At 48.2% G+C, this 15,898-nt stretch overlaps 1 protein-coding gene across 1 annotated transcript; it reads left to right on the top strand.

Moving 5' to 3' along the window:
* The first annotated feature begins 15,156 nt into the window (after positions 1 to 15,156).
* LOC135827248 (uncharacterized) lies at positions 15,157 to 15,585 on the top strand. The gene has a single exon (XM_065339775.1). It carries the CDS (start codon positions 15,157 to 15,159, stop codon positions 15,583 to 15,585), a length of 429 nt encoding a protein of 142 aa, XP_065195847.1.
* The last annotated feature ends 313 nt before the right edge of the window (positions 15,586 to 15,898 follow it).

The following is a 15,898-nucleotide window of genomic DNA, read 5'->3' as shown; positions in this document are numbered from 1 at the left end:
TGTACTTTATAGATAATGCGCAGTGCTACTACCAGTCGCTTCCTGTCGCGACACGCCAGGATGTTCAGCAATTACTGGTAGCTCTGGAGGGTCGGTTTGCTCCACCCGTCAGGACCGACCTCCACAGAGCGGAATTGAAGGCCAGACGACAGCGAGGTGAGGAGGCGTTGTCTGATTACTGCGAGGTGATTCGCCGATTGTCTCGCAGAGCGTACCCTACCTTGCCAAACCTCGTGCAGCTCGTGAAGGGCCAGCTGGCATGTGACCAATTCATTGAAGGTCTGGACAGCAGAGAGTTGCGCATGGAGGTACGTCGCCAAGACCCCCGAACTCTTGACCAGGCACTGCAGCAAGGACTTCGAGCACTTGCCATACTCCAAGCGGACGCTACTACTAGTGCGTCTCAGCCAGTGGCCGCGGCTGTCTGTGCTGCCAGGGAAGATCGTTTGGATGCCTTATTAGTAAGGATGGAACGATTGGAAACCGCTCTGTCATCTTTGCAGCGACCGCAGCAGCAACCCCAGCAGCAACCCCAACAACAGCGCCGCTGTTACCATTGTGGGAGTGCCGAACATCTGATTGCGTACTGCCCGACTGCACCTCCACCCCGGGGACAACGTCAGCGCCCTTCGGGAAACGGCCGGGAGTTGGCATAGAGGGTCTAGAGTCAGCTCCAAACCACCATGGCCCGGAAGTGCTGCCCGCCGCGCCTTCCGATGTAGTATGCCATTCCGTTGCTGTTGACAGTTGCCAGTATGTTATCGGCAAAGTAAGTTCAATATGCATAACTGATGTCCACATGTTAGTTGATTCTGGAAGTTCGATTTCGTTTGTCAGCTCAGCATTCTATCAACAACATAAGCATATAAAATTAAACAAAATTTCTACATCAGTCCGAAGTGTTGATGGCAGTGGCGTGACTGTGGAAGGAGCGGTGGGTGTGAACATTTCAAGAACATATGGTTAGACTGCGCCTAGTATTTGAAAAATTCCGGGCAGCAGGTTTGAAGGTCAAGCCTCGTAAGTGCCAGATTCTGAGCAAGTCGGTTACGTATCTTGGGCATGTGTTCAAGGGAGGTGGTGTGAGCCCTTACCCCAAGAATTGCAGTTCGGTCACCAGTCTCAAACCACTTAGCTCTGCAACCGAGGTTCGTCGATTTGTAGGTTTTGCTTCCTACTACAGGCGGTTCATCAAGGACTTCGCGACAATTGCAGCACCGCTACACAAGCTAATGCAGAAACAGGCAAGCTTTTCGTGGACGGATGAGTGTCAGCAAGCGTTCGATATCCTGAAGCAGAAGCTCACGTCATCTCCTGTCCTGACGTACCCGGATCCATCCCGCAAGTTTATCCTGGACACGGATGCTTCTGACACTGGTGTTGGTGCAACTCTATCGCAGGTTGACGATCAGGGCAGAGAGCAGGTAATTGCGTATGCCGGTAGTTCACTTAGTAAGAGCCAACGTCACTACGGCACAACTCGGCGTGAGATGTATGCAGTGGTCTTCTTTGTGCACTACTTCAAACATTATTTGCTGGTTGCAAACTTTACCTTGCGAACCGATCACAAAGCCCTTCTCTGGTTGAAGTCTTTCAAGGATTCGGAAGGTATCCTGGCGAGATGATTGGAGAAACTAGAAGCGTTCGATTTCACAGCTGTCCACCGTAGAGGTACTCAGCATGCCAACGCAGATGCATTATCACGGTTCCATAGCCAACCTGCGGACAATTCGGAGCATCCTGCATCGGCCACTGCCGAGCCTTCAGCAATGGATCCAAATATTACTGTTGTCTGTCCTTCCCAGTCTTCCATTCCTGTCCCTACAGCCGTGCCATCAATCTCTCCGGATACAGCAGCTGGTGATGCATTGACGCAGAATTCTGGACATCAAGCATACGTGGGTAATGTCGACGTTGAATCACAACCTGCAGAACATGCGAATGATGATAGCAATTTACTTGGAAGCAATTGGGCAGATTGTTTTAGTGCAGAAGATATTCGCAGAGCTCAAGCGGAAGACAGTGACATTGACTGCATGATTGGTTGGCAACAAGCATTGTTAGACAGGCCTAAACGCAGTGATAGTGCTATGAAAGGAGCATCATTAACCTTTCTACGTCTGTGGAGTCAGTGGAAACGGCTGGTTCTGCAAGATGGCTTATTGTATCGTACGTACACTTCAGTAGATGGTAGCAACTCATTTCTGCAATTTGTTGTACCTGTCAGTTTGCGACAGAGAATTATGACTGGGATGCACAATTAGTGTAGTGGTGGCCACCTCGCTACTGAACGTACTCTAGAGAAGGTGAAAGCTAGATTCTATTTGTTTTTTATGTCGTCTGACATTGAGCTGCATTGCAAGGCGTGTGCGCTTTGTTCAGCTAGGCGTACCCCAGTACCAACCGCTCGCGCTCCGATGAAGGTGGACCAACCATCCTTTCCACTGCAACGTGTCGCTATGAACATCATTGGACCACTGCCCAGAACAAATCGAGATAACCTCTACATTGTTGTGATTACTGATTATTTCACGAAGTGGGTAGAAGCGTTTGCCATCCCGGATATGACTGCTAGGACAATAGCTTTGGCACTGATTGATGGTTTCATTTGTCGCTACGGTGTGCCACTGTCTATCCACACTGATCAAGGTGCGCAATTTGAGTCAAATTTGTTCAAATCCATCTGTGAACTGTTAGATATGAAGAAGACACGCACGACTCCATATCATCCTTCTAGTGATGGTTTAGTTGAACGGATGAATTGTACACTTGAGAACATGCTGAGTGCCAGAGTCAATGCCAATCATAATGACTGGGACCTGCATATTCAACGCTGTTTACTGGCGTATCGTAGTAGCGTACATAGTTCAACCAAGGAAACCCCAGCTAGATTGATGTTCGGCAGAGAGCTTAAGTTGCCAGTGGATATTATGTTTAACGACTCCAGAGAACATGTCAAATTTGTACCTGACTATATGGTTGGTCTCGAGATCTCCTTGCAGCAGGCATTTTCTCACGCTCGATCAGCTGGCGCTAAAGCACAGAAACGTCAGAAGGACTACTATGATGCAAAGACGACCAAGCCACGGTTTGCGATCAATGACAAGGTGCGCTTACACAACCCAGCTGTGAAAGCAGGCAACACAAAGAAGTTTCTCAAGCCATGGACCGGGCCGTATCGAGTTGTCGAGGTGATCGATGACGTGATGTACAGGATTTAGCACTGTGATACAGGGAAACTCCAGGTGGTGCACATCAACCGGCTCAAGTCAACGACTCAAGTACCGGAGGAGCAGCACGCTCCAGTGCCAGCACACCTACCTCAACCGGCGCTAATTGATTATGTGCAAGACGCAGTTCCGGCTATTCCAGTTCCGCCTGTTCCGGTTCCGGCAGTTCCGATTATTCCAGTTCCGGCAGTTCCAGCTGTTCCAGTTCCGGCTGTTCCAGTCCCGGCTGTTCCGGCAGCTCCCGTTGTGCCGGCCGTTCCGATCATGCCAGAAGCAGGTGGGTATAACTTACGCAATCGGGCAAATCTCCAGAGGCCGGTGCGATACCGTCAATGAGAGCCAAGAACAATTGATATGTACAATTTTCTTGTGAAGATTTGAGAGATTGAGATTTGAGTTTTTTTAGATATAGTGTTGGGTTGGCATTTAACACACAGTTTATATAGCTTCTTCCTTGGGTTCTTTCGTTTCATTCTTATTTTTACAATACTCACATTATCACGAGGACGTGATTCAATCTGGGAGGGGGCCATGTAGAGCATGCAGATTCTTCAACCTTGTACCTGTTGCATTGTAGTCTAGCGGCTGTGTCACTGTAGCTTGGTGTGTTAAAACCTGTACAGTAATAAGACTAGTATCATTTGCATGTGAAGTTCGAACCTACCTTTTTCAGAAGCTTTCCTTTTTTCTTTACTTTCTTCCAATACATGTCTTCTGATTGGCCGAATCTGTGCCATCTCTCTATCTCCTGATTGGTCTAAACCGTTGCTCGTTGTTATGTGAAACCTGAACTCTCTTAGTCTTGGCACATATAAAAAGCTCTGTCTCTGAAGAAAGATCATCCTTCATTTCTTCAACCGCTTCTCCTTGCTCTGGTGAGACTTGTTGGTTGTTGTGAGCCCAACCACTTGGGCCACGCTACATTTGCATGTCATGACACATAATGAAAATAGCCAATACAAGGAAATGATGGTGAAACCAAACACGGACTGAGAATAATTCTGTTCTGTATTGTGTCCAGTTACGCGTGTATTTTAGCTCCATGGTGTCCGTGAGGAACGCGTGCAACAACGCATTTTGCATGGGTGTTGCACAACTGGTTACACATCCACGTGAAATATTCGCAGGAAATAGAGGAAGAGATCGAATAACAGAGCTTGTCTGGGTTTTCTAGACACTGTCTTTAAGTTTTTGGACAACTCAGTATTGTAATTTCAAATTTGGACTTCATGGAGAATATCAAATTTGAAATTGACAAATTGGGTGTAACTTTTTAAGTCGGTTTGGAATTTTGGTGCTCTGATCCAGCCTTGGTCAGATCGAGCAGTGCTGCTGACGTATACCATTACTGTTCCTTTCCGGTAGATGGCTACGGCCGAGAGTCTTTTCGGCCCTACCTTGACGCTTTGGCAGCCCAAATAAGGAGCCCTGACTGCATCAAGCAGGTAAATTTTGATCGTATCCGGGGACATTGCGTAGTAACTCTGGATAAGGAAGAGTGTCTCCAAAGCCTGCTGTCGGAGGGCTTGACCGTTAGGAACATTGCTGTGCAGGTACGTCCCTTTTATGGTGGTGATATTGTCCGGCTACATGTAATTGGGTGCCCCTTTGTCCTCGAGGATGCCACTTTGGTCACCATGCTAGAACCATTTATGAAAATTGTCCATGGACCATCTCGGCAGAAAGTCCGCCTTGCAGAGGGGGTGGATGTGATGGTTGAGAGCCGGAGACGGTTCATACTCGGTACGCCCCTGAGGTCAATCCCCAGTACGCTAATTGTACCAGAAATGAAAACAAGGTTGCTCCTTTGGCACGAGGGACAAGAATCGACATGCTGGGAATGTCACCAGCCGGGTCACAAATTCCATAGCTGCCCACGCCGCCAGACATCCCGTGAGACCACTCTGATACACAAAGAACTGACCAAAACATCAACAGCACCTGTTGAGGATAACAATGCTACGTCAACAGTTGAACCTATTCAGGATAACAACCCTACGGTAGACTTGAACTCCAGTGAGGTCAAGCCCAGGGCAGGTCAGACAACCCCTGCCGTGCGTGGCAAGTCCAGGGCTGAGCACACGCCTACAGATGATACGGCACAAGAAGATGATGACTCTCGTCATCCGTCACTGCGCTGGCCGACTGGCTCGAAAACCGCGGCCTGATATTGAATGAACGGAAAAATCAAGTTCTGTCCATCTGTGGGAGGGATGCGCAAACCAGTATCGCTGTAAATTGCCATCAGACCCGCTTACCTGCCTGTACTGCGGCCAAGTACTTGGGTTTAACCATCACCGAGCAACTGACCTGGGACCACCATATCCACGATGTTACAGCGAAGGTAAACAGGAAAGTCGGAGCATTGTGGCGAACCCGGCGATCCCTTTCCCAGAACGCCAGGGTCCAATACCTAAAATCCGTTGTGATGCCCGACCTATTATATGGAAGTGTGGCCTATAGCACGTCCCTCTCAGCTTGTGCTCTAGGGAAACTCCAACGTCTTCAGAACCGTGCCATCCGCGCTGTGTTCAGCCTACCACCCACATATTCGGTAAGCCACCAAAGGGAGAGCATATCCCTCCGCAAAATCGAGGAGACACAACACCACCGACTCCTCGATCTCATCTGGCGCGGCCTGAACGGCCAATGTAGTACAGCGCTTTCAAAGCAGCTGACGCCCGCAACCACGGCCCCAACTCGACATTAAGCCAACACCGGGCTCATTCTCCCGCTGGCCAGGACGAACACAGGCACTCGCCAACCGTTCTTCCGTGGACCTGCGCTGTGGAACACTCTGCCAGCCAGTGTACGTTCCTGCAAAGCCGTGGCCGATTTCGCAGCAGCCGTGTACCCGTACACTCTCAGGCCATAAACGTTTTTAAAGAATAGAAACAGTGACATGCACCCCCCCCCCCCCCACACACACACACACGGACAGTATGTATAGTCATAATTATAACGAACGGTCTTTCCCTGTTAGCTCTGTTTGTCCAATATATGAGATAAAACATCTTTCTTGTTGTTTTTCTTTCTACATGTAGCTGCTTCCAGCATGGTAAACGACAGTACCATGGCCTTTTCAGATTTTCATTGTACCTATTTGTAGTAACTCCCGGGATCAGTATTTCCACTTGAAAAAATATTCACTCCAATGTCTCATTCTTAGCATTCTTTTATTCGCTTCCATGTAATGGGCTTATTGCCGGTTTGGTATTGCGAATTCAAATAAAAAACAACAACAAATTGCAATTTGTATTTGCTCGCAGTGGACATAGTTTGATGCGCTCTTCATGATATCAAGCGAATGGCCGAGGGCCCTCTTGATTGGTGTGAGTTGCCAGTATGATGCAAGCCAGATATGGATTGATCGAAGAAGGATAGATTTACCATCACTGTGGATAAGAGTCATACTGTAGCTCAGTTGGTTAGAGCATTGTTCGCGAATAGCAAGGTCCCTGGTTCGAGTCCCGGTGGTGTGACTGATGATTTTTCTCTCTTCCATATCTGGCTTGCAAGTGTTGAGTTTCGGAGAGAAATGAGCAGGACGTGGCATGTGGCCTCTAATTTCCTAAAACTCAGTATTGTGATCAGAGATTTTCATATAGCTCAATCTCCACGATAGATTTTGTTATGGTCGGCGTCATTCGCTCTAACGGCTGTGGTGGCTAGTGTGGTGACTAAGGTAGACCAGACAGCACATGCTATCTACCCTCTTGGCAATATAGGATCAGAAAATAACTACAAATTATTGCTTTTGCACTTACGTGTTGTGGCGAATACTTGAACGCTAATGAGAGTCGCTTTTCCTTTTTTGGGAAAGTCGAATTGGAAGGAATATTGGGAGCCACTTCTCAGGTTGGAGATATGGAAAAATCTTCTCATTTCGAATGTGTTCATTATAATGACTCTCTTTTGTTTGTGGCTGCTGCCAGTTCCGCCCGTCATTCGTTGGTAGGTCACGGAAATTCTTTTCTGTCCAACATTGTGCGTGAAAGGACCTGCTAACTACAAAGAAAAACAGGAACAAACACACATACACATACACACCATACAGACACACACATACACACCATACAGACAGACAGACACACACACAGATACACACATAAGTACATAGTGTAGATACCTGAGCAGGCTGTCGCACACTCCCTTCCTCGGTACAAGTGTCTTGCTTAGGACAACAAACCAGTTTGAGTGTGATCGATGAAAAACCATTAAAAGCTGTACTTGGAGTTAAACTGTCCAAGACAGAAGCACAGGTTCCACTGCAACCAATTCATTACTGTGCCGAATTGGAGGTAGCAATTTGGAATTTGAATTGAACGTAACTTTAGTTTCCCTTGGACAATGGCTATCATTTTATGATATTTTATTTTTTTCACTTGTACAAAGTACGAAAGCCTCATTTACGGGCAAACAAAACACAATTCACGGTGGCATGGTGAATGATTAAAACACAACACCAAAAAGAAAACAATTGTTTGTGTAAAACGGCAATGAATATGGAGCATCAGCAAATCGAATTTTCGACTTGATTATTCGAATGGCAAAAAGAAAATCAGCGCGAAAATTCGAACGAAAAAGAGGTTCAGCATGCATGCAGTCCAGTATTTTCGAATCGATTTTTTTACCTTGAGCAGTTGAGCACTGGAGATTTTGAGATGTGCGATGGCTGCGTTTGTTGCAGAGCAAGTCGATTTGTTGGATTCGCTTCTCCTCCTTGAGTTTTCGGATGGTCATCTGGACGGAACGGAGTTGCTGCTGTTTCACATTGCCGTTGAGGATGACGCAAAGCGGCGGATGCTTCATCCGATTCAAGCTATTGGCGACAGGATCTCTCTGGATGATCTCGATGAAGAGACTGTCATCAGCCGTTTCCGCTTCAGCAAGGCACAACTAGACAGTGTGTGTGTGTGTGTGTGTGTGTGTGTGCGTGTGTGTGTGTGTGTGTGTGTGTGTGTGTGTGTGTGTGTGTGTGTGTGTGTGTGTGTGTGTGTGTGTGTGTGTGCTCCGTTTTATCTGAGTTTTCAGTCGTTCCTCTTACTAGTCACAGGGTGGCTCTGGGTCCACAAGAGTCGCCCCTGGCGTGTTTCTGAATTTGCTGGGGCAAGGGTTCCGCAACGCGGTCGCCAGGGCAGTGTCTTTTCTGTCAAGACCGTTGTCGTCCTCGTCTCGCCATTCGCGGTGGTGTAGCTGACCCCCGAATGGTTTCAAACTGCGAAGCTCGGAGTACAGTAGTGGCAGAGGCATGAGCTGTGAGTGGATACGGTTGCTGGAGATGGATGGTGATGCAGGGAGAAGATTTACGCTGCCTGACGACGCGTGGGAAATTGTTTGATCCTGCAATTTCAGTTCGAGCGCGGTGGACTTCTAGACGATGTGTCCTCATGGCTGTTTTTCAACGCTTCGCCTATCGCTGATATCCCTGCGTGGGATGTTCTTCCAGTGGAGTCCAGGTGGGACTTCGGGTGCCCACACTCCATCACCTGGTTGATTATTTCGGAACTGCAGTAATACTTGTTCAAATAATTATTGTTTCCATTTTGTGCGTATCTAGTCTATCTCTTGTCATCTCTCTTTTCTATATGTCGCACACCAGATCAGATGTACTACTATCGCTGTATTTCTCCTGCTATCTCTCTCTGCTGTTTTTTTTTTTTGCCACTGCCCCTCATCATACCCATGCTTGGGTGGAGATCGGCGTGACCCGCTAGGGTAGCTGTCAATACAGTACAGTACATTACAGTGTGTGTGTGTGTGTGTGTGTGTGTGTGTGTGTGTGTGTGTGTGTGTGTGAGATAGAGAGAGAGATAGAGAGAGAGGCACGTGAGAACGCTAACGTGAACCAAAGGACGTGTTGAGTGTGATGTTCTCATTGCAACTTGGCCACTACTCCTGCCACCAACTTGATAATCATGTCCTCTCTTTGGTCTCTTCTCTTCCCTTCTTCTTTCTGCTGTTCCTTCAGATTTTGCAGTTCCTTTTCTTGTAGCTTCACCTTCATTTTCTCCAGGTCTAGCTTGGCAATTGCCAGCTTCCTTTCTTCTTTCTCATTACTCGCAATTCCATCTCTCTTTCTTGCATCCTTAGCTTCTCCCGCTCGATGTTTAGCCGCTATGTCTAGGTCTGCTAGTTCTTGTCATTTTTTTTCTCAAGGTACTTCACAATAACTTCCGCCGTGCTGCCACATGGGCGTTTTGCTTCTGGTTCCTTTGCAGTTACTTGCACCTTCTGTGCAAGCGTAGCGCACGCATCCTCCCTTAGCTGCAGAGCCAAGTTGCGATCTGTTTTCGCTGCTTGCTGCGGGATTGGAACAACATCCTTCTCATGAAACATTGCAGAGAGCTCAGTGAGGAGCTGTTGCTTTTCAGCGAACGCTTCATTAGTGCCACTTCTACAGGGATACACAAACACAGAAGAGTTTCACAGCACATACAGACATAGGCTGAGAGGTAAAACATGTTTCAACCATCTATTTGAGACATACATTATTGTCAATTGACATGGAACTAGCTCATGTTCTGTCCCACTCGTAGTCTCTATTAAACTTCAATTACATGTATCCGCATACAAAATGCAGAACAGGCCACTTTATAACATCCTCATACTCGGGAGCAAGACATGGTCACATACTGCGCTACTACTTACTGGCGTCGTTGCCAATTTTCTTGACTCTTGTACTGCTCCACGAGCTTCATCACCCTTTCTCGAACCGCCTTCTTCGAGACCCCTTGAAAAGGCGGATCTCAGCCGAGCTCCTCCACAATCCCTTGCATTTCTGGAGACCCGCGGCCGAATAGCTGAGGGTGGGCCCTACACTGCCTCAGCAGAATGAGGTCCATTGCGAGGTCGTACTTCAAATATTTGGCGGACTTTGAGTTGACCTCTCCCTGCGGGGAACTCGCCACAGACGTAGATGCCGAGGCAACGACAGCAGGGCTACTGGGAGCAGGAGGCATACTGGGGCTGGTATTTGGCGACAAAGCCATTATTGCGGGATACTTGGAATGAAAGTTTATGAAACAAAAACCACAAACTCTTCACAGTTAGAGAGAGGAAAGCTTCAAGAAGTCCGTGCCTTGTGCACTTGCAACTACTCCTGTACTCTAGTAGTAAGAACTAGTAGTAGTAGCTACATGCGCAAGTATGAGTACTCGTATTGCGCCGTGTACTGGAGCACGCAAGGAGCATTCGGAAAGTATTTTCTGTTCGCGGGCATTTTTCAGTCGAACAAAGCCCTAGTTTCGACTGATTGAGGGGTATTCGTGACAAATCTCGAATTTCACTCGAAAATTCGATTTGCTAATGCTCCGTATGTATGTATGTATGTATGTATGTATAACTCATAATCACAAGGTGATCGTAGAGGCATAATTCAGCGAGAGAATTGTGAATGATGTCTCTGAATCCAACTCTATCGTGTGCTGCATGAGAGAGAGCATGCAAGGGAAGACCCGTCCAACTTTTAATGTTACAAATCCATGATGTCGCGGGCCTTCCTCTCGGTCGAGATCCAGGAGTTGATCCTTGCAGGAAGGGCTTGGAGAAAACGTCATGTCCCGTAACATGGCCAAACCACATTAACTTAAATTTCTTGACTTCGTTCGCTAGCCGCATCCTTGCTCCGATGATGTCATTGATTTCTTCCAGGATAGATTGGTTGGTACGCTGGTAGTGGTATGTTACTCCTAAGAGTCGGCGGAAGCATTTCATTTCGAAGGATGAAATTCTTCTCATTGATGAGGCAGATAATGTCCAAGATTGGCATCCGTATAAAACGATTCTCCGTAATAAAACTAATTGTGTACTCATGAGTCATAACTATGTACATGTATAAAACAATAATTATTAGTAAAAGAAAAAATGAAAAAAATTCCATAACGTTTTCTCGTGACTATCATCAGTGGAACATCGTCACATGATAAAAAATCACTAAAACAACCAGTTATATAGCTAGAATAGTATTCACAAAATAGCAGTTCGCGGTTACACATAGCGTCAATTACACCGGCAGTGTGAGTTTATGTATTACCGTACTGGATTATATGGTCGCAGTGAGGCCATGAAGCGTTACATTGGCACATGTTTACCGCACGCAGGGCGTTACATGCAAAGTCGCACAGGAGCCGTTACACAGGTTTCTATATTGCCGCAGTCCTTTTTTTGCCACGCTGTACACGTGCTTTCACAGTTTTCAGCCTTTGCAGTGCAAACTGCAATGAAAAGATCGCCGCACCCTGCCGGACGCGCGTTACGAACGCAACGAAAATTTGTCGCACTAGCCTGGTCGCGCCTTATGCCGCACCACCCTGCGTTACGCGTTACGCGGCAACATATATTGCCAGTACGGCACAATGTAAATGTCGCAGTGATGTAGTTAGTGTGTGTTAGCATCCACCGATCACACTGCCATGTTTGCATCTGCCGCGCACCGCTGCATCAGTGCATTGCGCACTGCACTCACACTGCCAGCGCATAGATTTGGGCACGCTTAGCCTGACGTCACACAACTGCTTCCTTTGAACTTTTGCTCACTGCACTCACACTGCCAGCGCATGGATTCGGGCGCGCTTAGCCTGACGTCGTACAACTGCTTCCTGTGAGCTTTATCTTTCTTTCTTGCTGTTGGCTTCACTTCAAAGACTAGTCTAATTAGTGGTGACTTTTAGCTTGTGCCAGCATCAAATTTTCCAGCTCTCTCAGTTTGGCTTCTAGCTTGTGGTAGCTTTGAGTAACTAATTAGCCAGACGCTTCGATTGTGTTCAGCTCGTGCGGTTGGTGCCTGAAACAATGTCGTCTATTGTGCATCGGATGTGGGTGGCAGAACTGCGAGCCGAGCTGGACGATTGAGGTCTGCTGACCACCGGAAAGAAATCCATTCTGGTTCAGAGATTGCTGGACGACATGGAGCGAGAAAACCTGGGTCCAACTCAACCTTCAGCAAACGACTCTGCCGAACCCACTGTGGATACATGCGAGGTGCTCGCCGATCCCCCGGTCACCTTGGATCCGACTGGTATTCACGATCTTATTCGGGCTGAAGTTCGTTCTGCAATCACAGACGAGATTGGAGCCTCTCTTCTGTCGCAGCCAAGTGCGGCACCAGCGCCACCAGCAGCGTCATCCGACATTGGTGTGGGTGCTGCGTGCTCCACACCGCCTCACGCTGGAAATCTGCACGTCCCAAAGTCGGCGTAGGATAGGATATTGCGAGCTGTATGCTTCTTGCCAGCGTGGCGAAACTGCTGGTCCTTTTAGTGCAGCCCCTTTCACCTTAATGCGCTGTTCTGGTGTCGGCGCGGTACCGAAGAATAACGGCAAGCTTCGTATGATTCACCATCTCTCTAGCCCCGCCGGTAATAGTGTGAACGACGGAGTTCCAGCTGACCAGTTTTCCCTGCACTACATCAGTATTGACGATGCAATCGAGTCTATTATGTCCTCACCTTAGCCGGTGTACCTCGCAAAGCTGGACATCAAAAGTGCATTCCGGCAAATCCCAGTTCGTGCTGAAGACCACTCACTACTCCGCATATTCTGGCAAGGCAGCTACTATTACGAGCGGGTGCTACCGTTTGGGCTTCGCTCCAGCCCAGCCATTTTCGATTCCGTTGCATTGGCCCTAGAGTGGATTATCCGGAACCATTTCTCCATTGCCGACCTATCCTACTGGGACGACTTCCTAAACGTCACAACTGGCCATACTGTCGCCCAACGTCAACTAGCAATCCTGCTGCGGGCCTTCATCTATTTGGGCGTGCCGCTAGCGCCAGCAAAGGTCGAAGGTCCCGCGAGATCACTGACGTTCCTCGGCATTATTCTGGACTGCGAGTGGCTCGAGGCCAGGCTCCCCATGGACAAGCTCACCGACCTCCGATCGCTATTGGCCAGCACGATCAACAGTCGGAAGATATCCCAACGCCAACTTGAGTCCCTATTGGGTAAGCTCTCGTTTGCTGCCCGTGTCATCACTCCAGGCCGTACCTTCATGCGTCGTCTGTGGTCCGTCTGCTCACGGTTTCAGCAACCACACTACTCAATAACTGTGACCGAAGAATGCGTGGATGACCTGCTATGGTGGATGAGGCTACTTAGTGAGTGGAACGGGAAGTCCTTCTTCTTGCACCCTGTACGCGTGGAGACGCTTTCCACCGCACATCAGAAAGCGAAACGACAACTAATACTTGCTCGTCTTCTCAAGAACTCTCAACAACGAAGACACTGGCGCACACAAAGCTACGTGGCACACAGCGCTCCAAAGAAGAAATGCGTAGATCACGTGCATGCATATGAGAAAAACAATGATGTCACGCTGCCATGACGATACACAAGCTGTACTGGCACGCAGTGGACAAAAATAATGGAAAATCAAGAAAAGTCAGAAAATAATACAAACAGTGAAATTCGAAAGTAGAAGTCAAAGGAAGTTCAAAGAACAAGGAAAAGGAAGATCTGTGCTGATAGGAACTCAAAGCAATTTCAACCATGTCCTGTCAGAGAGTGTTAGCACCCACAGGGTGAAGGCAAGCCTTGTCAGAGCAAAACCTACACTTGGACGGACTAGAGCTGCAGAACGGACTTTCTGAAGCAATGCAACGATAAGTAACAATTCAAATTCGAGATAATCCACTTAGAAACAACACCAGCTGTTTTGTAACCTGTAAACTGCTTGTGACAATCAGTGATGTACTAGTAACTAACTCCTAGTAAGCGCTTTGACTGTGCTCTCGGAAGAAGGAAGGATTAACAAAATATAGAATAAACACAGTAGATAAATAATTGTGACACTCGTAAATTCTACAATATCTGGAGTCTTCTGCACAGTACATGAAGAACACACAGATCGCACAGGGAATACACAAGAGAACCGAATACACAAGAGAACAGAGCGCACACAAATCGCACAGAGAACGCACAGAAAACACACAGAACGCACACCACTGCATACTGTCTTCAGAACACACCCTAACTGGACCCCATCACCAGATCTCCAGCTATACACAGATGCAAGTGGCACTCACGGCTGGGGTGCTTACAACAACGGGAAGTGGATTCAAGGTTCATGGAACAGTGCCCAGATGCTGCAGTCTATCGAGTGGAAGGAGCTGTTTCCCCTCGTAGCAGCCTGCGCCACATGGGGTGACGGATGGGCTAAGCTCCGGATTCGGGTACACTGCGACAACTCGGCGGTAGTGGACTGCATCCGTTCGGGCACGTGCAAAGCCCCAGCTGTGATGAAGTTTCTACGCGAACTGTTCTTCGTTTGCTATGAGTTCAACTTTCATGTTAGCGCTGTGCACATTGCTTGCTCCAAGAATTTCATTGCAGATTGCCTTTCTCGTTTTCTTATGCAGGAATTTCGACGTCATGCTCTGTTAGCCCGGCCAAGTCCAGACCGTGCTCACCTTCCAGCAGTCTTGTGAGCGAAGTCACTAAGTACGCTGCCTGTGCAATTGCTGCTAATACCAGACGCACCTTCTCTGCCGGTGAGCGTCGTTTTGTCAGTTTCTGCTCCCTTTGCAATCTGCAACCTTACCCAGCTTCTGATCTTACCCTCGGCTGTTTTTGCGCTTTTCTTGCTCTCTCTGTCCGCCCTTGCACGATATCTGTTTATTTGTAAGCTGTACGGAATGCACACATTGAACAGGGTCTAGAGGATCCCCTGATCGAGACCTGGCTTATCAAGAGAGTGTTGAAGGGTGTTCAACGGTGCCATGGGACCGAGACAGTAAAGCCTAGATTGCCCATAACTATGCCAACTCTAAGGAAATTAGTCGATGCCTGTGATCACCTCCCCGTGTTGCCCGAGCATGACCGAGTTCTCTTCAAGTCTGCTGTGCTGTTGGCGTTCTTTGGTTTCCTAAGGTGCTCCGAATTTACAGAGGGCCTTACAAGAGAGTGTATCAGATTTGAGTCGGGCAGCATGACCATCCTGCTAAAGAGATCAAAGACAGACCAATTTGGAAAGGGAGTCCACATTGTCATTGGACCGGCCGGTCGCCCTTACTGCCCTGTGTATGCTATGCTACGCTACCTGGCGATGATTGGCAGTCGAAACTCATCCACTCCTCTGTACGTTCTTGCCAAGGGTGTGCCGTTATCCAGAGCTGTTTTCACCAGTACTGTGCGCTTGCTGCTTGAAGAGGCTGCGGTGCCAAACATCGAACTCTACTCGGGACACTCATTCCGAATTGGCGCAGCTACTACCGCCGCCATGGCAGGGATACCCGATTCGCTGATTCGTTCTGCCGGCAGGTGGCAGAGCGATGTGTGTCTACGCTATATGCGAATTCCAATGGAGACCAAGTCCAAGATCTCGGCTCAGCTTGCCTCAGGGAGTGACCTTATTTGATTCTTTGCACGGACAGTTTACGTTCCATGCCTGAAGTCCTAGCATAGGAATGTCACTGCTCGATAATTTCTTAATGCTGGGGGGTGGTTCGGGGATAGTGTTGCTGCTTTGTGGAGCTCTGTCGCTCCTAACTAGTCACTTGCTTCTCTAGTTGCGGCTCTTCACGAGCCAGTTGTTGCCAATTGCATTGGCTTTGCCTTGCAACCCCATTGTGGCACAATGTGGGTGTATTGCGGCTCCTCGCGAGCCAGTTGCTGCCAGTGGCCTGGCATTGCTTTCCAGCTCTTCGAGCTTTTGCATTACAAGACCAGTT

This window comes from Sycon ciliatum, chromosome 11, assembly GCF_964019385.1.
Source record: "Sycon ciliatum chromosome 11, ocSycCili1.1, whole genome shotgun sequence".
In the NCBI taxonomy this organism is placed as follows: domain Eukaryota; kingdom Metazoa; phylum Porifera; class Calcarea; order Leucosolenida; family Sycettidae; genus Sycon; species Sycon ciliatum.
The sequence above is the reverse complement of the archived record's forward strand: the minus strand, read 5'-3'. Positions and strand labels throughout refer to the sequence as shown.